Below are 23,452 nucleotides of genomic sequence, written 5' to 3'. Positions count from 1 at the left end.
CAGGTCTTGGCATTTGGTTAGATATGGTGGATGTAAAAAGGCGAGACCAAGATAAGGGAATTTATAGACCTAGGAATCATTGTTTTCTAAGCTCATCACTTTCCCCTAGAATAATGCCCTAGTCTTCTATATTTCTATCCTCCTAGTGACAGAAGTTCAAATCTTTCTGGTCATCTTGAGTCTTTACTTTTCTCTGTTCTCCTATATCTAGTCACTAAGATCTTTTTTTCTTAACATTTTTCTCATATCTCTCCCTTCCTTTCCACTCCCATTGCTACTATTCTAGTTTATTTTTGTTAATCAGTTCTGTCCTTCTTTAACCAGTTTTAGTAACTTCCTTACTATAAATAGAGGCCTATAGAATCATAAATTTAGTTGTTGAAGAGACCTCAGACATCATCTAATGTAATTGCCTCGTTTTATGGATGAAGAAACTGAGACCCAGAGAGTGGCAGCATTTACCTATCTTAGCTAGGTCTTGCTGGTGGCAGAGCTGAGATTTGAGTCCAGAATCTCTGACTCCAAATCCAGACCCCTTTATGTGTTGCTCTCCTGCCTACACTGATCTTAGTTCCTGTCTTGGCAAATATATTGGTAGGCCCCAAACTAAATGCTTTATCACATCAAGATCATAATCACATCCTATGCTCTGATCACTGATACTTAATTTACTTGGTTGTGTACCTGGGTCTATGACTTTTTCCTTACCTGCTCTCTGACTACTGTCTTTATCCAAACCATCTGTACTTATCTTGCCTATATTTGACTTAGAATACCAACAAACTCTAAGCCTTAGCTCACTCCTCCTAAAGTCCAGATGACCACTTTGCTTTCCCTGTCCAAGGCCCATTGGACTACCCGTCTCTTCTTGTTTCTGCCACAGGGAAAGAAATCCTCCTGTTGTTTCCTCAAGACCCCTTGGATTTTTTAGGCACATTTGATCTGAATAATCCATCTCCAATCTCTGTGACTATGTGGTCCTCCCAGGAATTTCATATGTCTGCTTCTTTTCAGGCTCCTTCAAGATTTGGCTTAAAAACTATCTCATATGTACAGCCTTTCCTAATTCTGTCACTCACTTAACTGCTAGTGTACTTACTCCGTCCCCAAATTATTTTGTATCCATTTGCATATTTTATGTATATATGTACATGTTTTTGATGTAATATAGACTCCTTGAAGGGAGAGATTTCTTTCTTTTTTTGTCTTTATATCCCAAGTGTTGAGCTCAGTGTATGATATATAGTAGGTGCTTAATAAATACTTATTGACTTACTAATTGAAGTAGAGACTGGATGCAGATCAGTCTCTTGTGGTCCCTAGGAACCTAAAATTATCATTTTAGAGCTGGAAGGGTCCTTAGAAGTCATAGTATCATATGTTTGAAGGAACATCAGAAGTCATGTAGTTCAGTCCCTTAGCTGACATCAGAAGAAAATGAAGTCCGTTTACTTGCCCACAGTCAACCAAGAAGTCAGTGGGAGATTTGGGCTTGGAATTCAGGTCTTCTGACTCTAAAATCATGTTCCTTCTCCTATATTACTTTTTTTCCTGCCTGAAGACTTCAAAGACATGAACAGAGATGAAGACTCTTGGATCTCTGTAGCAGACTGGGAGCAGCATATCCTAAGGGTTCCAGTAACCTTTACATTTCAAATATGGAGGATAATGCTTGAAAAGCATTTAGTATATAATGAGTCCTTTCCACCAGCAAAGGGCCCAACCACATGGGATTGCAGAATGGTGACCTTTGTCAATAAATAACTCAGCCAAGATGGTGAAAGTTGTGTCTGGGGTTTGGATCACTTTTTATCCTTAAGTGTCTTAGTAGTGTTAAATGAATTGGAACGCAAACTGGGAAATGTTCTGAGGTTTCTGTTTTGAATACAAAATTTAATGATGCTTGAACTCCATTTATAGGAGTGGCAAGGAATTTATTATGCCAAAAAGAAAAATGGGGATAATATACAACAAAATGTGAAGATCATACCTGTCATCGGACAGGGAGGGTGAGTAGAAAGAAATCCAATGCTTTAGTCAACAGATAATACTTTTGTGTTGCTTCAAAACTGATCTTACAAGTATATCTATTTGAATAAGTTAAAAACTTCAGCAAGGTCACAGACCAACTAGAAAACGAGTCTGACATCTCCTGGACATCTTCAGAGCAATGAATTTTTTCTTAATGATGATTTTTAAAAAGTTATTGTTTTCAGGGGATAATCTTTCTCTGTAGAATGCTTTTTTCTATGTCTTCTATCCAAAAGTTATCCCTGCCCCCCATTTTTCCACACAAGAAAGAATGTCACTTCTCTTAAAATCTTTTCTCCCCACCTGTGCTGCTAAATTAAATCTCAGAAGTGATACACATACACAATAATATTCAACTCAAGTCAATGAGAATTTATTAAGCACTTAACATGTGCAGGCACTGTATTATACAGTGGGAGAAAGGGACACATTAGCTGAAGGCTAAAGACAAAATGTTCAGTTTACAAATGGCATTGCCAATGAAGAAAAAAATGCTGGAGGAAATATGTTACTCTGCATAGTCTAGACCTTTACTCCTAAAAATGTTGCTTTTCCTATAAAGTAGGAAAAGCAACAATTTTAATTTATTGTTCAATAATAATTTTGTTTTACATTTATTCACATTTGTGTAACCAGTCCAAGAAAAACCAAAACTTTTGTTTCTGTTCTTTTTTTTCCCCAGTGCTTGACACACAGTGGGTACTTGATAACTTTTCAGTGAATGGGTTGAATGAATAAGATTATTCCATAGATTACTTTCTGCATCATCACACATGGTGGTACTCAGACCTTAGTTCTGAAAATCTTCTAAGTATATCTTAGGAATAACAGAGTTGAATACCTATTGTTGAAGAAAAATACTCATTTCTTTAGAATCAGATCCTTTTGAAGTTTTATGTTATTAGTAACACACCATGGCATTTTCATTCTTTCCCAAATTTTATCTTATGATTCACTAGAAGGAGATATCACATTTCAGCTTTGCCCCATTATTGATAAGTACCTTCATAAGCAAAAATTTCTATAGGGAAACAATGACTTCATTGACCTTGTCAAAAGAGTGGGAAAGCACCTGTCAATTGGGCAGGCACAGTTAGGCTGGTATGTGATTCTCACCATGATAATGAAGAACTATTTATATTTAAGTATAACGGTTTCTTTTTCTAAATGGGGCGTGGCATATTTGTCAGATAATTGGAAAACCATGGCCAGATCCTGAGTCCAAAAGGAGATGTTGGTTAAAGAAGGTAAGGAGATGGGACACAGTATGGTGGAGTAGTAAAGAGGAGTTTTAGATGAGCTTTTCCAAAAGAAAAATAAACATTATGTTTAGATAATCATTCATTATCATTACCTAGAATCACATACAAACAAATATAGGCCAAAAATTGAGAAGAAAGAGAATGTGGACTTGAGTGCTCCACAAACGATGTCAGTAAAATCCATCTATGACTTGATTGTAGCTGTTTGAATCAGAAACTTGACATCCTTTCATGTGTTTTTATTTCATGTTTTACCTTTGTAAAAATAATTTAACTCATATTTTGATGGGCATGGGGGTGCACACCTATAATTTCTGACACTGAGAGAGGCCAGCTTGAATTAATTGAATCCAGGAGTTCTGAGCTGCAGGAGGGCTAAAGATCTAGTGTCCACATTAAGTCTACAATGAGCCCCTTAGAACAGAGGACCACAAGGAAGCTCAAGGAGGAAACTATATTTATCCCTTCCACATGGCATCTTTCTCTATCAGAGTTTCAATATATTGTGGGTCATTTTAAGAAACTAAATGGGAATTTAGGGGCAGTTTTGTGGAAGGTGAAGATGACATGTGAATATTGGCAGATGACACAGAAAAAGTATTCTTACTTAATATTGACCTACATAGTGCCTATGACCAAATGCTTAACCCAAATTTTATAATAAGACACTATAAACACCCTGTAAAAGAAAAAGGGAAATTTAGACTTTTTTTCTGGTATGAGGAAAAAGCCAAAAGAAAATTTAATAGATTTTGTAGCTTGTGGGAGCAATGTGGAAGACATAACAAACTCTTCTAGCCCAAGAGATATGGAATGACCCACACTATCAAAAAATCAATTAATAATCAAACCAATCATTGAATGAAGCTAGATAGAAAACTAGGTTTCCATCCCACCAATTTATGCAATTCTTTGGTTAGTAAAAGATTAATCAAGTGATTAAGATGGTTGTTTCTTTATTGTTTCTTGGCACTAATCATCTCCCATAGAACAATTTTTAAAAACCCTACTACAAGAAGACTTTATGTCAAATTAATCAAATTCAAATTTCTTGGAGCCAATCAAATGCAGAAATGTAAGTGTGGATAACACTGTCTCTATGTTAGCCAGAGTTACACAATAATATGATGATACTTTACAGGGAATGTTTCCATTGATGTACAATAAAAAATAACTTTCTGGGTCTGAGCTAGGATTATATCCCTGTGATGAGAGGTGGAGTTTCCATGTGATGCCTCCTCTGCCTTCTCCTAAGTCAGATAGATCCTCTAGCCCCTGCAGCATGTGAAACACTGATCTTTGTGTCTTTACAAGGACTTGTACTAAAGTTAAAAAAAATAAACAAACATGAAAATGAACAGAGTGGTTTCTTTCAATTTTAGCAAACCTCAATTTTCAGAAGCCTATGAAGGTAATAAAAATGTAGCTTCAGAGGAAGCAAAAATTCTTAGTGGTAGTAGCTCAGAAAATGACACCCATTAGGGCAGGATTCTGTGGAATGAAAGTTGTGCTTGAATTTTTCTCCCTTTTCTCTTATCTGAAAATGATTGAATTCTGTATATCCAAGACATTGGAAATTACAATGTCCCTAAGACTTTCTCTGTTTTCCCAAAATATTGGTGGCTCTTTATGCTCTTAATTTTTCACCATCAAAAACAAAGGTGCTGGCTTCCTTAAAAGTTCAGCATGCTATAATTCTACTTATAATCAAAATAATTTCCAAGTTGAATTAATAAATTTAGCATTCTTGTACAAATAAGTATAATTTTAAATACACTGAACATTAAGAGCAAACTGGAAATTGCAAATGAATTCCTAATGACTTCAAAATTTCCAGAAATCAGACAGCTCTTAAATTTGTAGGAAACCCCTTCTTTCCCATCCTGTGCCTAAACAAAAAAGTCTTATTAAAAAAAACTATTCTCAATCAATTATCATGCTTTCCACGGGAATGAGAAAAGTAAAGCTTTTTTTCCTAAAGAAACTTTAAACACAAGCAGGGATGAATGTTAAAAACTATTTTTGCATGTATTTTGAAAAATGAAAAGTTATTATTTAAAAAAAAGAAAAGAAACTGTAGAAAGAACTTTGAAATCTACTTTATAAACCCATTTCCCAGACTTCATAAAATAATTAAGGGAAATGAACAACTTTAGAACTCAGCTGAGATGGTTTGTTGTGTTGTGAGAGCAAATCTGACTAATGAAGCTTTAATGTTTTCAAGGCAGATCCTAATCAAACAGTGAAAAACAGCTTCACTGTTCTGGGCACCCCTGAGCTGGTTAAATTCCATAAGAGGTAGCCATAATTGCAGTGAATGTGAAACAAGCATCTTAAGAGAGAAATTCTGTTTGCTATTTCAAGAACTGCCCCCCTGCCCTCAGCCTCAGAATCCTGTTGATTGACGGGTTTTTACTTCGTTGTCTGACCCAGTGACGTAGTTACTGAGCATAAAATTCATTCCTTTGTAGGGAAAAATTTGTTTTCTTTAAAGAATTACTCATCTTTCTACAGAGTCACAAATGGATGTTCCTAGACCCCCTGCTCCTTTATCAATGGCCTTGGATAAAAACAAAAAAAGTAAATATCATGTCCTGAGCATTTGTGTACTGGTTAATACCTTTGACTTTTTTTGTTGTTGTTGTCCTCATAAAAGAAAACTTAAACTGGGTTAATCAGCATGGAGAATCAGAAAAAAAATAATGCCTTTTTTTTTTTTGCTTGCAGAAAGATTAGACACTATGTGTCCATTAGTAGAATGTGCAATGACATCAATAAGGTCAGTAAAAAGAGGGCTATTACCCAGTATCAATTCCAGCAAAAATAACATTAATGAGTAATTAAGAAACATGAACTAATGTCTCTGAGTATTCATTTATAGGTAGAAAAAACTTGTGAACGTGTTCAGGCTGAATCTCAAACAGGTAGGATGCCACATTTTCCTTCTTCTATTACTTCTACCAAAGTTTCTGTGTCTCATCAGCATGGGTAGTGATACAATTACAGCCAAATAACCCTGGATTTCCCTCATCAGTTAATAGTGTAAATAGTTGAATAATAGTGTAAAGGTCAAGGAGGAAATATATGTAAAGCTTTCCCAATCTTAACAATGATATGCAAATGTGAACTATTATTATCAATAATCACCTTCTCCAACAGTATAGATCATGAACCACTAGCAGGCCCTATTTCTTTGTCTCGGGATTGTTTAGATACTAACAAAGCATATGAGCTGTGCCTCAGTTATCCTTATATGATGAGTCCCTTTCATTTTCTGGTAATCTGTTTCTCTGATAACATCATTATTACTATTTGTGCAATTTCTAAATTTGTTAAGTTTATACAGAAAAGATTTTAAAAGACCTCTTGACACTGAAGGAATTTCATAATATCCTGGAACAAAATTAACTTTTAATTAGCAACAAGATGATATTTCTATATCTTGGCAGAATCCTAACTACACATAATTTTGCTGACTTTTGTATTACTTAGAGATATAAGATTTTCTCCTATATTCAATTCTAGTTTAAGAAATATTTGGTAAGTATCTGTCTGTCAAGCACTGTGCCAGGTATAGGAGACACAAAGATGAAGACAAAAACAATTCTAGCTTTATATCCTATTGGTTAGAAACCATAGATACACAGGTTAAGAAAATACCCAATAAAGTAATTAGTGTGTGGGGGGAGAATTAAAAACTGGAAGAATCAAAAAAGGTATCTCATTGAAAGTGGCAATTGAATTGAGATGAGATTCCAAGGTGGGGCAGTGAGGAGAGAAAGATAACCTCTCTTGAACTGTGAACAATCAAATTGGTTAACTTGAAGAAATTATTTGATGATATTTAATAAATCTACATTTGCTAGAGCAACATGTGGCAATAAGCAAAAGGCTTTCCTGATTAATATTTCCACAATAATGTAATTTAACATATTTTAACCAAACTCCACTGTGTCCTAGTGTCATTCAACCTTTGACTCACATAATTGTAACATAATTCCAGCAAAACCTATCCCCCCCAGTCCTCCATAACATTTTCTTGCTATCAGATATTAAATGTGTTTCATGAAGCTATGGATGCCAAAGGTATACTATTATAAAGCATGATTCTTGCTGGGCTTCTTGAACTCTAGATTTTTGTCATGCATACCTGTTGCTTAGAAGAGATGTCCTTTCTTAAGAAATTGTGGTACAGAGATATTTAGCCTCTGCTCTAATCAGATTAATTTTCTGACTGAGAATTGAACACATTTTGTTCATCCTCATCTTTTGTGGGGTTTTTTTCCTTGTACTGTTTCCTGCCCTTGAGTTTAAGCTTCTATGAGAGAACCAACTTAAGGCTCGTCTTTTGGACAAATGATCCTACCTCTCTAGGTTTTGTTAGTCTTCTCATCTATAAAATAAGGACGTCCCCACTCACCTGGACTATTGCAGTAGCCTTCATGTTGGTCCTTGCACATTAACCTTTTATATAGCTGCCAAATGGATATTCCTGAAGCACAGAGTCTGACTCTGTTAATCTTCTCTTTAATAAATGCCATTATTATTATTACCTTTATGATAAAATGTGAACACTGTTTACAATCTGGCTCTAACCTACATTGCTAGGATTATTATACAAAACTCAATATAGCCCATGAACCAGAAAAATTAGTATTCTTAATATTTGCCTTCATGCTTTTGAACAGGACATCCCTTGTACATTAATGCCAGTAATATATCGCCTTCTCACCTCCATCTCTTGGAGCCCTTAGTTTTCTTGAGAGCCTCTATTTGAGACAGTGCTCGGGTCAACCATGCTCACATCTCCCTGGCTCTACTCTGACTCTGCCCTGACATGGGCACCTTCCCTACCTATAACCTCCTCTCTGTGTTTCTTTTCAGCTCCTTTTTCTGTGTTGTCTTTCTTTTAGCTCATATTTGTATTCCCAGTATTTATCACTATAACTAAAATATGGTTACTCAATAAATGTTCTATCATCTATCTGTCTGTCTTTCTGTCTGTTTTGTCTATCACCTATCTATTTATCTACCATATATTTATCTATCTGTTGTCTATCATCTATTTACCTATTATCTATCATATGTTTGTCTATCAACTATCTATCATCATTCTATCTGGTAACCTTCTATCATCTGTCTACCACTTATCTAGGTATATCATCTATCATCTGTTTATGATTTATCATTTGTTGATCATTTATCTTCATCTGTATGTCTATCATTTATTATCAATCTGTCTACTCTCTATCATCTATCTGTCATCATTATTTGTATGTCTAGGCAATCTAACCTATTTATCATTTCAATAGCACCTGTTTCTCTATTAATCATCTGTCTCTCATTTAACTGTATCATTTGTCATCCATTTATCTATCACCCATATATTTATCACTCATCTATCAATGTATCTAGCCAATCCAATCTATTCCTCTAGTGTTCAGCTGACACTTTTCTACATGAGATTTTTTTTTCATCTCCTCTAGGACCTTCCCAAAATTACTTAGTATGTATGTCATGTTTATTTTGTATATATTTAATATATACTTATATGTGTCCATGTTGATTCTCTAAGAGAATGTAAGTTTCTTGGGTATAGGAACTGTTACATGTTGGGCTTGTTATTCCTAAAAGTGTCCCTTTCACATAGCAGGTGTTTGATAAGTGTTTGTTGATTGATTGTCGGGTTCTTTCCAATTGAAAGAGTTCAAATCTCCTTCAAGAGACTGATTTGTCCAAGAATGGAAGTTAAGTTCACTGGCCTATAGTTTATAGATTCTGTTGTCTTCCTTTCTTTGAATATTGAAACATATGTGCCCATCTTCAATCTTGTGGTAGATCTCATCTTTACCATGGTATTTTAAATATTACTGAGAATAGTTTGATAATCATACCTGTCAGTTCTTGCAAGATCCAAGGAGGTAGCTCATCTGAGTCAGGTGATTTACATTTTTCAAGAGCACTCAAGTACTCTCTTATGATCTGGTTTAGTGTTAATCATTTTTCTTCAATCATTTCCAATATTAACATCATTCTCTTATGCAGAAGAGGCAACAACAAAGTATAAATTGAAGAGTTTTGCTACCTTCTGCTAACAGTTATCATTGTCCATTGTCCTACCTACTCCAAGCAAGTCCTACTCCTTCTTTGATATTTCTCCCATAAAATTAAAAAACAAGCAAAACAAAAAACCTTTATGTTGTCTTCAGCTTCTCTTACCAGCTTTAGTTCATTCTGAGATTTGTAATTCTGACTCTGTTTTTAACAGGACCTTCCCACACTCCTATTCATTTTCTATTTTCTATTACTGAGACTTGATTCCATATATTCTATATATATTTTCTTTTAAATGTAAGTGAATTTCTGAGTTCCCTATGCATCTATATCATTTTCTTTAGAGAAATCTCATTTTCCTCTTCATTTAAATTGTTTTACTTTGGATCTTCAGAATTTCATGTGGAAAAATTTAAATAGCATTAGTTATTTCAAGGATCCATCATTACAGGTGGAATGGGTATTACCTCCATCTATAAAAATTACAGCTCCTCTAGCCCTGGGTATACCATCTCCAAGAGATGCTGCAGCCAAAATAGTTCATCAGAAGTCTAATAATAAACTCTCCAAAGTTAACTAGAGCTATCATTGGACATAAATCAGGCCCATTGCTAGGTCTTCTCCTGCTTGGTAAAACTTACCAGTTATGTTCCACTATCATAATCTTTGTGAACCCAAGGTTTCATCCATACCTCAATGTATTGTCAGAATTAAGACTTTGAGGAGGTAAATAATGTTTGGGTTGGAACCTATGAAGCAAAATGCTGCTGTACAGTTAGGAAGCCATTCAGCTCTTATCTTTTAACACATACTAGCAGAGTTACTTTAGCGTCTAGCCAAGTCACTTAACCGCTCAGCCTTAGTCAATTCTCTAAGACTATAAATTACAGCTCTAGAGATAACTAGGTAGAATAGTGAATAGAGTATATTATATAGAGTCAGCAAGATATAAGTTCAAATGTCTGTCTTAGACACTTACTAGCTATGTGATCCTGGGCTAGTAATATAATTTCTCCTAGCCTCAGTTTCCCTATCTATAAAATGAGAATAATAATAATAGCATCTAATTTATAAAGTTGTTGTGAGGATTAAATGAGTTAGTATATATAAATACACTCGACAAACCTTAAAACACTATGTGAATGATATTATTATTATTATTAATTCCGTATTGAGCAAAGGACATAGCTACACCAGGAATCCCATAATTATTATGTTATCTCATCTCTGAATTCAAACAAAAACTAATGCTATGTTAATTTAAATATTTTAATATAACCATGCAAAAGATCAGTACATGACTGATTAACAAATCAGTGGACCAGGCAATAATTAGCATAGGTGCTGAAAGAGCAATGGCCTAAAGTGAACAGGAAGACCTTACAGAATAGGCAGATTTTAAAGGATGGAAATTCCATAGAGAATGATAGGGGGAAGTGAAGATACTTCAGATGGGTAGAAATGAAAAATGAAAATGTGGGAAAATACAAGTTTTTTGTGTTGGTTTTTTTTAGGGGGGTGGGGATTGGGGGACAGTGAGGCTTGACATGAATAGGGCAATCAAGCTAAAGCAAAAAGTCTCTGTAGAAGAGTGAAGGGAAAGAAATCCCAAAAGATAGGTTATTGCTAGATTGTGGAGAGCTTTGCATGTCAAACTAAGGAATTTAAACTTCATCCTGTGGGCATTAGGGAAGGATAAGGAATTTCACGGGGGTTTTTTATTATTAAAACCAGAGGAAAGAAAATATCCAGAGGGTTATTTGGGAAGTTTACTCAGGTAGTATGTACGAGATGGTAGAGAGACAGAGGCAGCGAAACCAATTAGGAGGCTATCACAGTAAAATTGCACTGGGGCTCAATGAGCCTGAACTAGGGTGGTGATAGGTTGAAACAGAAAGATAAAGACGAAAGAGATATTGGGAGAAAAGGATAAAAAGACATGGGGATTGTCTAGCTATGAGAATAGAACACTCAAAGGTTTTGAGCCTGAAAGAGACAAAAAAATAGTGGTGCTATGGACAAAGACTGAGAGGGCTGGAGATGAAGCTGGTTTTCAGGGAAATCCAGTAGTTTATTAGCTGGTCACATTTGGAATACACCCAAAACCAGTGCTATGGATGTTCCCTATGCAAAGAGCTTGTTTTTCAGCAAGACTCTTTAAATATTTAAATTCTGTAGAAAATGGAGAAAATTTAGGGGGGGGAAATCAAAATTTTTCTACTGTTTTACTTAAGGTTTCACTTAAAGGTTAAAGGAGAAAATCTTTCAATGTGCATTTCTCCCCCTTCAACCACTTGCAAGGTCCACTTTTAAATCATTTCTTTACAGACTTCTAGGAACTCTCTGCAAATGTATGATCCAGAAACTTTATACAAGGAACCTTTCTGTGTGGATTTTTTTTTTAACAAGGTGTGGAATGTTCAGCCAAGGGAGAGTTCTAATTGGCTAACATTCCTCACCACTTTATAATGGAAATTCTGACAAGGTTGTCTTCCTTGCAGTTCAACTGGGTCTTGTCCTTAGAAGTCTAATATTATTGGGCTTCACAAAACTGTGAAAGTATTGAAGCAGTTCTACTTTTATTCCACATTGAATTATAATTTATTTTCTGAAATTTTTAGACTGGTGTGGTTTGCTATTGTTATGCTAAGAGATTTTTTTTTTTTAAAAAAACAACAACATTGTTTCCACAGATAATCAGTGTTGCAGATACAAAGATAGGAGGAAAGGTTCATTAGATGTCAGATCAACCACCTCCCGAGGAAGTGATGGTATGTGACAAATAGGGCAACAGGAATAATTGTCATTTCAATGTTACAAAATCTTGGCCTGCCCACTTTTATTTGTGTATATTTTTAAAGTTGTAGCTATTTTCTTTTTTTTTTTTTTGGTTGCACTTTCAAAAATGATCTCTTTCAAAGGCTTTATAGAAGTTTAAGGATTTGCCCTTTGCAAACTTCTCTGTGTCTGTCATCTAGTAAAATGTTCAGCATCATTATAACTTCTCCACCTCCTTCCCCATTATATGTATTGACCCATACCATTTTTGTATAGTTTAAAGGAAATTAAGATTAAATTATTATCAAAGATATTTAGATTTAAATTTACCTAGTTTAATTATATCAATGGTAATGTATCTAGTGGATACAGAAAAGGCCTAAGAAAAATCTGGGTTCAAGTCTTGACTTTCACATACATTGTAATCCCAGGTATTTTTCAATGTCCCAGCAATGCTAATACTATGAGTTGCGGAACTATTATTGATCTTTATTGGTCAAGTTTCCTTGTGGAGAGTTCCCACCACCAATGAAATCACAAGTCTAGTTCCTTCCTTTCTCTGCCTCCCACCAAAAATTGTGTAAGTAAATTTTTTGTCAATACTCATTGATCTCAGTTTGCCTCAGCAGTTATTTTTCTTAAGAAGGACTTATTACTAGCAAGATGTCATTTAAAGCCTAGACTAGACAAAACACTGGAAAATATATAGTGGAAAAACTCTACTCCAAGTATAATCCAAAAACTACAACACAGAAGTATCAACTAGATGACTTGGAATAGTCTGTTGTTTTTTTGTCTTATTTATGATACATATGATCAAAATCATCCTGAATCATATGGAAGTAAAAGCAGAACAGTGAAATATATGCATATGATTGTCTCGAAAGGTTGTGGCTCCTTGGCAGCTGGGGGGAAAAGCCATAAGTTAGAGAACTTACATTATATTAGGCACTACCTCAAAAAAAAAATGTGTCCACACCCTTCATTTGAACAGATGGATTGTTAGAGATCCAGGGTAGCCAGGCAAAATGGACATAGGGCCAGAAGCAGAATCAGATTGCCTACTTTCTGGTCCATTTACCATTTACCATTTACCAATTGTGTGACTTTGGGCATGTTGCTTCCTTACTTTTGGCCTGAGTTTCCATTCCTGTCAAATGAGAGGATTTTTTTATAAAATTCTTTCCAGGTCAAGCAATCTGTGCTTCAATAAGATTGTTGGTGCCTTCATTTAACAGTGAACCAACTGTACATGGAATATGAATAGGGATTTCCCTCCTTATCCCTATCCCAATAAGGAACTATATCTTAGTAATAACAGTGACCAAAAAATTCATCACATCTCAATTCCTGAAAGCTTCAGCTACCTTATACAATATTAAATCTAAGCATCCAAAATGATGGGATATCATGCTTTGAAAAATTGAACCAGAAAATCTTGTGTTATTCAGTTAAGAGTAGATTGTATCATTTATTTTTTGTTATAACTGAGGGCATAAAAGGCCTGTGTAGCATTGAATCCTAGAGTGTATATAGTTTTGTTCTAGTATTAGGAGACAATTCCAAATACCTAGAGTTATGGTGAGAAAAAAGAAGAGATAATTCTAATATTTCAGCTTAAATTGCTGGGCTGACCTAATAGTGGGGAAAGTACAGGATTAAAAATCAGAAGATATGGGTCTAAATTTGGGCTCTATTACTTAGTCTTTCTGATCTCATCTAATCACAATAGGAATCATTTTCTTAATGTAAAATAAGGCATATGAGGGGCATGTGGACTAAATGATTCAGCAGTTCAACTTTATTAAGTGCTTTCTATCCATAAGGAAATATTCTAGAAGCTGAGAATATGAATAAAAAATGAGAAATAGGCCCAACTATAAAGAATTCAAATTCTATTGCAGGTAGGGCAGCTAGGAGACACAGTGAATAGATAGAACATTGGCCCTGAAGTCAGGAAGACCTAAGTTCAAATTTGAACTCAAACACTTGGATAATAATTAACTATGTTACCCTGGGCAAGTCACTTAACCTCAATTGTCTCACCACCCCCCCAAAAAAATTCTATTGCAGGAAGAAGATAGATAGATATAGATAGATAGAGAGATAGAGAGATAAATAGATAGATACACACACACATACACACACACATATATACATACATACACAAATAAGTAAAAGATAGGCAGGAGGGAAAGAGAATTAAGAAGTAGGATAAGGAAAGACTTCTTATAGAAGCTAGAAGAGCTCTAAAGGAAGCTATGAAATCTAAGACAGAGTCGGGGAGGTAGTGCTTTTCAGTCAGAAAGCACAACTTGTACCATGAAATTGAGATGGGGAACAGTAAATATGCCAATTTGGCTGGATTATAGAGTATTCAAAGGAGAATAAGGCTAGAAAAAAGCTGGCTGGAGTCAGCTTGTCAGTGGCTTTAAATGTCAAAGTGATGCCTTTGTGTTTTATCTTAGAGGCAATGGGAAATCACAAAATATTCTAGAATTGAGAGATGACATAGCCAGATGTTTTAGAAAGATTACTCCAGCATTTGAATGGAAGGTGGATTAGAGAAGGAAGAGATTAGAATCAGGAAAAATGATCTGGAGGCTTTTGCAATAAACCAAGCAGAATGTGATGAGGGCCTAAATTAAGATCATGTTCATATAAGTGAAGAAGGGGATAGAGACAAGAGGTAGATAGAAAATTGACAAATATTGTTTGTTTGGATATGGGAAAAGAAAGAAAGAACACTAAAGGATGACTTTAAGGTTGTAACTTGGATGATAGTAAAAATGACAGTGCCCTTAATTTTTAACCATTAAGGAAAGCTGTATGGAAGGGATATGACAACATGTCTGTTTGGGACATGTTGAAATTGAGATACTTATATGACATTCAGATCTCCAGCAGAAAGATGGTGATATGAGGTTGAAGCACAAGAAAGATTCCTTTACTTTCCTCTTTGCTACAATGTCAGTAGTTTTAGTACATTGGAAGGTGTGATTCTATAGAACAGAAGAATCAGAGCTAGTCATCCAGGAGAGATTGATTGAGACTGTTAGAATAGAGCAAGGAGATTATTAAGACTGAGCAGTAAATGAACCTGATTTTGTCATCTAGGGTGCAGGGAAATGGTTTATATTTTAGAGATGGTACCATTATTTAGGGCAATGCAAAGTTTTCATTAAGCCATTTCTCTGTTAATACTTTTGAGTCAGGGCCAAATTACTGGGACAAATCATCAGTGTGACTTTATGTGCCAGAAGAGATTTAGGTACAACTCTAGAAACTAAGGAATCAGGTTCCTTGGAGAAGCTAGTATGGTGGAGTCAAAAGAATATTGATTATGTGACATTGAGCAAATAACTTTTGTTGGCCCCACTTTTTCTATCTATAAAAGGAAAGAGTTGATCATTTCCAATATCCTTTAGTTAATGTCCAGATTTCTTTCCAATCCCACAATTCTAAGATTGAGAAGACTTGAAATGAGGCACAGATTGTGTAATACAATGTTTACACTATCAGTAATCTTCATTTCATTTTAATCACAGGAAGTTCACAGAGACGGCATTCTTCCATGGCAAGGATTCACTCAATGACTATTGAAGCACCCATCACCAAGGTAGATACTTTACTTCCTTTCTCTGTAGAAGTGAACCACACAAACCAAAATTTTCATTGTCTGTCTGTGGTAGTAGTGTTTTTTTTTTTATTCTAAATTCACTGTACAAGGAATTGTATCCCATAGGAATGGGGGGAGTCTTACGTAAGTCAGCCATAAGTGCTATCATTAACCAGATCCTTCAGAATTAACCTCACTTAGATTTCCTATAGTTTCACTAGAAAATTGAGCTGAATCTAAAAAAAAATGAATTAATTGGCATAAATGTAAAATCTGAAATTTGAGTACAAATCGGGGTCATATGTACAATCTGGCTAGAAGATTGTTTAAATTTAAAAGATCTGGAATTTTCATGTACTCCAAGTTCAATATGAAATAGGATTATAAAGCAGCTAAAGTGGTTAATGAGATCTTGGGTTGCACTGAGATAGACAAAGCTTCCAAGAATCAGGAGGTAATAGTCCTGTTGTCCTCTACTCTGGAGCATTATGTTCATATCTGGATCATAATGTTCAATTCTGAGCACCACCATCTCTTAGAAAGGACATTAACAAGCTGGAGGACAACCAGAATACTAAATCTATGATATATTAAGATGTAGAGATGCTTAGCTTGGACAAGAGGAGACTCAGGGTATGGGGAAACATGATAACTGTCTTGAAGAAATTAAAAGGCTATCATGTGGATGGAATTAGACTAGTTCTTTTAATTCCCAAAGAACAGAAATAGGTGTAATGTTGCTAAGAAGCAAATTTAGACTTGATTTGAGAGAAAAAAAGATTTCTTAATAATTAGAGCTATCCAAAATTGGAATGAGAAGCTTTGGAAAATAGTAGGATTCTTTCACAGAAAATCTTCAAGCCAAGTCTGGATGATCATGTATTAGCTGAATATGTTGTAGTGGGAATTCTTTTTCAGGTATGAATTGGAATAAGTTGGCCACCAAGTTCCCTTCCAACTTAAAAATTCTGTAATTTACTGTCTGTAAACAATATACTGTTTTAATATAGGTGATAAATATTATCAATGCTGCACAAGAAAACAGTCCGATGCCTGTGGCAGAGGCTTTAGACCGTGTACTAGAGATCCTAAGAACCACTGAGTTATATTCTCCACAACTTGGAACTAAGGATGATGATCCCCATGCCAGTGATCTTGTTGGCGGCCTCATGTCTGTAAGTAACAAAGATAAAAGTGGGAGGTTTGCTTTTACATTTTTTGTTGCATTTTACATTTTCAGAAACTAGAAATGCCTGATCTTTTTATGTGAATACCCAAACAACTATGAATCCAGTGAACTTGTTAAGAGTTAATTTCCAGTGTGTATGTCAAGGAACCTTATTCAGCCGCAGACACTTGAGTTGTCAAGTATGGCCAGAAAGACATAGTTAATAGGGTTACGGCTAGCCCTAAAAGGGGGCAATAATTTGTCTTTGGCATCTTCTCAATTCAATTAAACAGATATTTATTAAAGCTCTAATGTAAAGAACAGTGTACTGATAGCCGAAAGAAATAATCAAGTTTATATTAAGATGTAATCTCTACCTTCATGGAGCTTTCTGTCTAATCAAGGGAATAAACAGACACAAACAGATTACTGGAATACGTGATGAGGGTACATTGGAAGTGAAAAATAAAGAACTATAGGAGGTCCAAGGATCTCTATGCAATCGGTAGCCAAGTCTTGTCATTTTTGCCTTCAAAATATCTCTCATATAGAACCCTTTCTTTGTACTCAAGTGATGGCTATCTCAATACAGGCCCTCAGTACTTCTCATCTAAGACTATTGCAATAAATCGCTACTTGGTCCTTTTGCCTCAAGGTTCTTTTCACTTTAGCTTATCCTTCACTCATCTATCAAAGTGATTTTTCTTAAAGCAGGTCTGACATGTCACTCTCCTACTCAATACATTTCATTGGTTCCTTATAATCTCCAGCATCAGATATAGAATCTTGTTTGCCTTTTAAAGCCTTTCTCATTTTCCATTCTTTTTATTCTTTATCTCCTTTCATGTGCTCTAATCCAAGAATACTGGCTTTCTTGCTTATCCACAACATTCCATAACTCAATCCCATATCTTTTTTACTGGGTATCTTCTATTCCTGAGATGCTTTGTCCCTTAATCATCACCTGGCCTAGGTTTCACCTAGTTGTTAGGAAAGAAAATATATAACAAATTATTCATATCAAGATGTGACTAGCTTAAAATCTCTAAATAGTGTCTGTACCTAGAAAAATATGCATTTTAACCAAGGATATTTACAGAATGGATAACCTAACTCAAAAGAAAAAAATATCTACTATAACATAAATAAATCTCAATATAATTTATGAAGCTATTAAAGAAAAGCAGAAAAGACTCTTTGGAACTGGGAAGGTTTCTAACACTATTCAAATCATACAAAATAAAGGACCAGCTAAGCATTGGGCAAATTGTCAGAAAGTCTATGAGTTGATAATAATAGATGGATGTTTACAAAGCTCTTTAAAAGTTGGTAGGTTGGGGGAGTTAGGTGGCACAGTGGATAGAGCACCAGCCTTGAAGTCAGAAGGGCCTGAGTTCAAATCTAGTCTCAGACACTTGACACTTCCTGACTGTGTGACCCTGGGCAAGTCACTTAACCCCAATTGCCTCGGGGTGGGGGGGGGAGTTGGTAGGTTCAAACATTGGTTCAATATTATACATACTATGTCATGCTATTGGGGCATTAGATAGGACTGCCCTATAGAAAGTTTCATTTAGTCATAATTAAGATGACTAAAATAATCAAGAAAAGGTTGGTCTGGTTGTTTTCACTGTATCAATAACTGAAATGAACCAGTTATACATGTATATTATCAATCTTTTTAAAAATGCCTATTAGCTATAATAAAGATCTAACAGATGGATCAGGGACCAAAAAATGTCTCAGAAAATCCATTATTTGATCAAATCTTGATATCATTGTGACAACATAATGAATACAGCTTATTCATTCATACATTCTCATCCTGTATGATTCATGTCCACATTCTCCCCTAAATTCTTTATAGAAAATCTACCCATTTTCCTGAAGGATTTCCTATATTCCCCAAATTTCACTACAGCACCTGGGATGTGCATCTGGTATCTTTTGCTCTGGCTATATGACTAATCCACCCCCTTTTCTGATCACACATCCCTAGTAATACCACTTCTCTAGGGCAAACTATTTGTTCATTCATTCAACAAGTGTTTATTAAGCATCTATTACTATGTGTCAAGTACTCTTTTAGGAGCTGGGACACAAAAATCAAAAGAAAATAGTCCATATCTTTAAGGAAATTACATTCTTCTGGAAGAAAAAAACGACTATATGCGCACAGATAAGAGGGGGCTGGCCTGGGCATCCTCCTTAAATGGAGGTTCTGGGAGGACCCTTCCAATAAGAGATGGGGCCCCAGGAGCAGAGGGTTCTGAGAAAGCAGGAGCTCCAGGATTGGGGTGATCTTCTAGGATGAAGAGATTATACAATAAAGAAGTTCAAAGGAGTATAGCCTGGTGGGAAATGGAAATGTTACTACTGTCATTATTATTTATTATGATGACAATTGCTATTAATTTTATTGTTATTATCATAGTTTTCTAGGTATGGTGAATAGTCAATACAAGATCAGGGAGACAAGAGATGGGATATCGTGTATAGATACAGCTAGGAAGACAGTTGGGTTGGAATATAGGAGGGAGAAGTGAGGGAAAATGGGTCTGGAAAGATGGGATCACAGGACTGAGAGCTGGAAGGGGCTTTTGAGGCTCTCTAGAGTAACCCACTCATCATGTATGGGATGAAACTAAGGCACATAGTTAAAATGATCTATGAGACAAGTAGAAGAAGACCCAGGAGAGCAATATCACAAAAATTCAAGGAGATAATATCCATAAGGAGAGGATGGTCCACAGCATCAAAAACTGCAGAGGTCAAGAAGGATAAGGTCCAAGAAGAAACCACTGGATCCCAGTGGTGTCCTTGGAGAGAGTGCTAGGTTAGAAGTCAGATTGCAAAAGGAAGAGATGTGAGTGGGAGGTAAAGAAGTCACAGAACAAACGTAAACAGCTTTTTCCAGTTCAGCTAATGCTGAACACAAGGAGGGTACATCACTCATGATATGTTACTGCCTGCTCTCACCAGTCATAATTCTCTCCTTTGGCCTTTGGTTTTGTCTACCATAATTCCTCAGAGACCATAATGTTCCATGATTCACAGGCATATAGAAATACAAGAGAATACAGGGATTAAATATACTGGGTTTTAAATCACACATTTTTTAAAAATCAAAAAACAAACAGAAATACTGATTAATTTAGTTAAACCATAGAAAAATTAACTTAAGCTCCTCCTTTTGAATGAATTGCTTGTCATTATAATACCATATTAAGCTAAATAATTTTTTGTAGATAGGTCATACCATGGGGAGTAATAAAAAAGGGAAGAAGGTGATAAAATGTACCTGTAATATATAATATTCTCTCCTTCTATACAGTTTTTAAAATTTTTTAATATTTTGCTTTTCTCAGTTATGTGTAAAACAATTTTTAACATTTGTTTTTAAAACTTTCTGAGTTCCAGATTCTTTCTTCTTCTCTCACCTGCTCCCCCTTGCAATAGAAGGCACATGTGAAGTTATGCAAAACATTTCCATAAAAGTCATGTTGCAAAAGAAAACATAGATTCTCTCCTCCTCCCAAAAAAAGTCAAGAAAAATAAAGTAAAAATAGACACAATCAGTTCCATATCAGTATCCAATATTATGCACATCATGAATAGTATTTTTCCTCATAAAAGGATCACTGTATTGCTGATACTAGCAAAGTTATTCATAACTGATCATCCCACAACAACAATGTCATTACTTTGTACAAAATCCATTTCATTTTGCATGAGGTCATTAAGGACTTTCAAGATTTTTCTGAGAACATCCTGCTCATCATTTCCCATAGAACAATAGTATTCCATCACAATCACATATCACAACTTATTCAGCTATTCCTCAACCAATGGGCACACCTTCAATTTCTTTTCTTTTTTTTTATTATAGCTTTTTATTTACAAGATATATGCATGGGTAATTTTTCAGTATTGACAATTGCAAAACCTTTTGTTCCAATTTTTCCAAACCTCCTTCCCCTCACACCCTCCCCTGATGGTAGGTTGACCAATACATGTTAAATATGTTAAAGTATAAGTTAAATACAATATATGTATACATGCCCATACAGTTATTTTGCTGTACAAAAAGAATCAGACTTTGAAATAGTGTACAATTAACCTGTGAAGGAAATAAAAAATGCAGGTAGACAAAAATAGAGGGATTGGGAATTCTATGAAGTGGTTCATACTCATTTCCCAGAGTTCTTTCTCTGGGTGTAGCTGGTTCAATTCATTACTGCTCTATTGGAAGTAATTTGGTTCATCTCATTGTTAAAGAGGGCCACGTCCATCAGAATTGATCATCATATAGTATTATTGAAGTATAGAAAGATCTCCTGGTCCTGTTCATTTCACACCTTCAATTTCTAACTCTTTGTCCTGAGAAAAGAGCTGCTATAAATATTTTTGTATAAATAGGTATAAATACTTTTCCTTTTTTAAAAATTTTAATCTCTTTTGGGATACTTGCTTAGCAGTGGAATTGCTATGTCAAAAGGGCAAGCATAATTTTATAGCCCTTTTGAGCACAGTTCCAAACTGCCCCACAGAATGGCTGAATCAGTTACAATTCTACCAACAATGTACCAATGTTTCATTTTTCCCACATTCTCTCCAAAATTTGTCATCCTCCCCTTTTGGCGCACCAACCAATCTATTAGGTATGAAGTAGTATCTCAGATTATCTCAACTTGCATCTCTCCAATCAATAATGAGTTAAATCTTTTTCATATGGCTATATATAACTCAATTAGGTCATTTGAAAACTATTCATACCCTTTTATTATTTATCAATTGGGAAGTGACTATTTTTTTATAAATTTGACTCAGTTCCCCATATATTTGAGAAATAAGGCTTTCATCAAAGAAACTTGCTTCAAAATTCTTTTCACAATTACTATTGCTAACTGTATTTTCCTCCATTTATTCTATTCTTTTTCTCCTTTCACCCTGTCCTTCCTTAAAAGTGTTTTGCTTCTGATCACCCTCTCCCCCAATATGCCTCCTTTCTATCATCCTCCTCCCTTCTCATATCTTTTTACCCTCTTACTTTCCTGCACAGTAAAATAGATTGCTATATCCATAGTGAGTGTATGTTACAACTCTTTGAGCCAATTCTGACAAGAAGTTCATTTACTCTCTTTCCCCTTCTCTTTTACTCTCCACCATAAAAGCTTTTTCTTGCCTCTTTTATGGCAGATAATCTATGTCATTCCAATTCTCCCTTTCCCTTTCTCCAAATACATTCCTCTCTCACCCCTTAATTTTATTTTTTAGATATTATCCCTTCATATTCAACTCATATTTGTGTCCTCTATTTACATATACTCCTCTTAACTTCCCTAATAATGAGAAAGTTCTTATGGGTTACAAGTGTCCTCCTCCCATGGGGTAACATAAGCAGATTAACCTTATTAAGTCCTTTATGATTTCCATTTCCTGATTACCCCCTTATGCTTCTCCTGAAAACTGAATTTGATAGTCAGATTTTCTATTCATCTCTGGTCTTTTCATCATGAATATTTGAAAGTCTTCTATTTCATTAAATTTCCATTTTTTCCCATGAAAGTTTATACTCAGTTTTGCTAGTAGGTGATTCTTGATTGTAATCTTAGCCCCATTGCTCTCTGTAATATTATATTCCAAGCCCTTGACTCTGGTTCCACTATACTTGAGTTGTTTCTTTCTGGATGCTTGCAACATTTTCTCCTCAACCTGGAATTCTGGAATTTGGTTATAATATTCCTGGGAGTTTCCAGCAAATTCTTTCAATTTCTACTTTACCTTCCAGTTTTAGAATATCAGAACAATTTTCGTCGATAATTTCTTACAGGATTATGTTGAGGTGCTTTTTTTGATCATCATTTTTTAAAATTCTCTCTCCTAGATAGCTCTATTTTCAAAGTCAGTTATTTTTCCTATAAGTTATTTCACATTGTTTTCTATTTTTCATTCTTTTGTTTCATTTTATTGTTTCTTGATTTCTCATAAAATCTTTAGCTTTTATTTCCTCAAATCTAATTTTCAAGGAATTATTTTCCTCACTAAGCTATTGTACCTGTTTTGGTCAACTTTGCTTTTTAAAGCATTCATCTCATTACCTTTTTGTACTTTCTTTTTGCATTGCTCTCATTTCTCTTCCTAATTTTTCCTCTATCTTTCTTTCTTGATTTTCAGTATCCATTTTGAACTCTTCCATGACCTGAGATCAATTCTTATTTTTCTTGGAGGCTTTGGTTTTGTTTTCTTCTGAGTGTGTGTTTTGATCTTCCTTGTCACTATAAGAATGTTCTATGGTCAGAATCTTTTTCTGATGTTTGCTCATTTCCTCAGCTTATTTGGCTTTCAACTCTGTTAAAATGGAACTGTTTTCAGGGTGGAGGATGCACTGTCTGAATCTTCAGGGGTTTTTACAACTGTTTTTAGAGATCCTTCTAGAGACCTGTAAATTTTCAGTTCTTCCAAAATGGTATGATTCAAGGAAAAGTGTGTTTATAACTCTCTGGCCTATGCTCTAGTCTGTGAATGACCACAAGCACT

At 35.1% G+C, this 23,452-nt stretch overlaps 1 protein-coding gene across 2 annotated transcripts in view; it reads left to right on the top strand.

Moving 5' to 3' along the window:
• The window catches only part of PDE8A (phosphodiesterase 8A), a 256,329-nt gene that overhangs the window by 180,376 nt on the left and 52,501 nt on the right, over positions 1 to 23,452 (top strand). Inside the window, exons 9-14 of one of the 2 annotated variants that reach the window (XM_031955686.1) lie at positions 1,921 to 2,009; positions 6,021 to 6,072; positions 6,175 to 6,217; positions 12,041 to 12,118; positions 15,674 to 15,744; positions 16,755 to 16,919. In XM_031955686.1, the coding sequence (XP_031811546.1) occupies positions 1,921 to 2,009; positions 6,021 to 6,072; positions 6,175 to 6,217; positions 12,041 to 12,118; positions 15,674 to 15,744; positions 16,755 to 16,919 (498 nt within the window). The remainder of the gene's footprint in view (positions 1 to 1,920; positions 2,010 to 6,020; positions 6,073 to 6,174; positions 6,218 to 12,040; positions 12,119 to 15,673; positions 15,745 to 16,754; positions 16,920 to 23,452) is intronic. The other variant, XM_031955687.1, reaches the window with a different exon arrangement.

The sequence above is a fragment of the Sarcophilus harrisii genome, chromosome 2 (assembly GCF_902635505.1).
Source record: "Sarcophilus harrisii chromosome 2, mSarHar1.11, whole genome shotgun sequence".
NCBI classification, from domain to species: Eukaryota; Metazoa; Chordata; class Mammalia; order Dasyuromorphia; family Dasyuridae; genus Sarcophilus; species Sarcophilus harrisii.
Note: the sequence above shows the minus strand (reverse complement) of the source record. Positions and strands in the feature narration are given on the sequence as shown.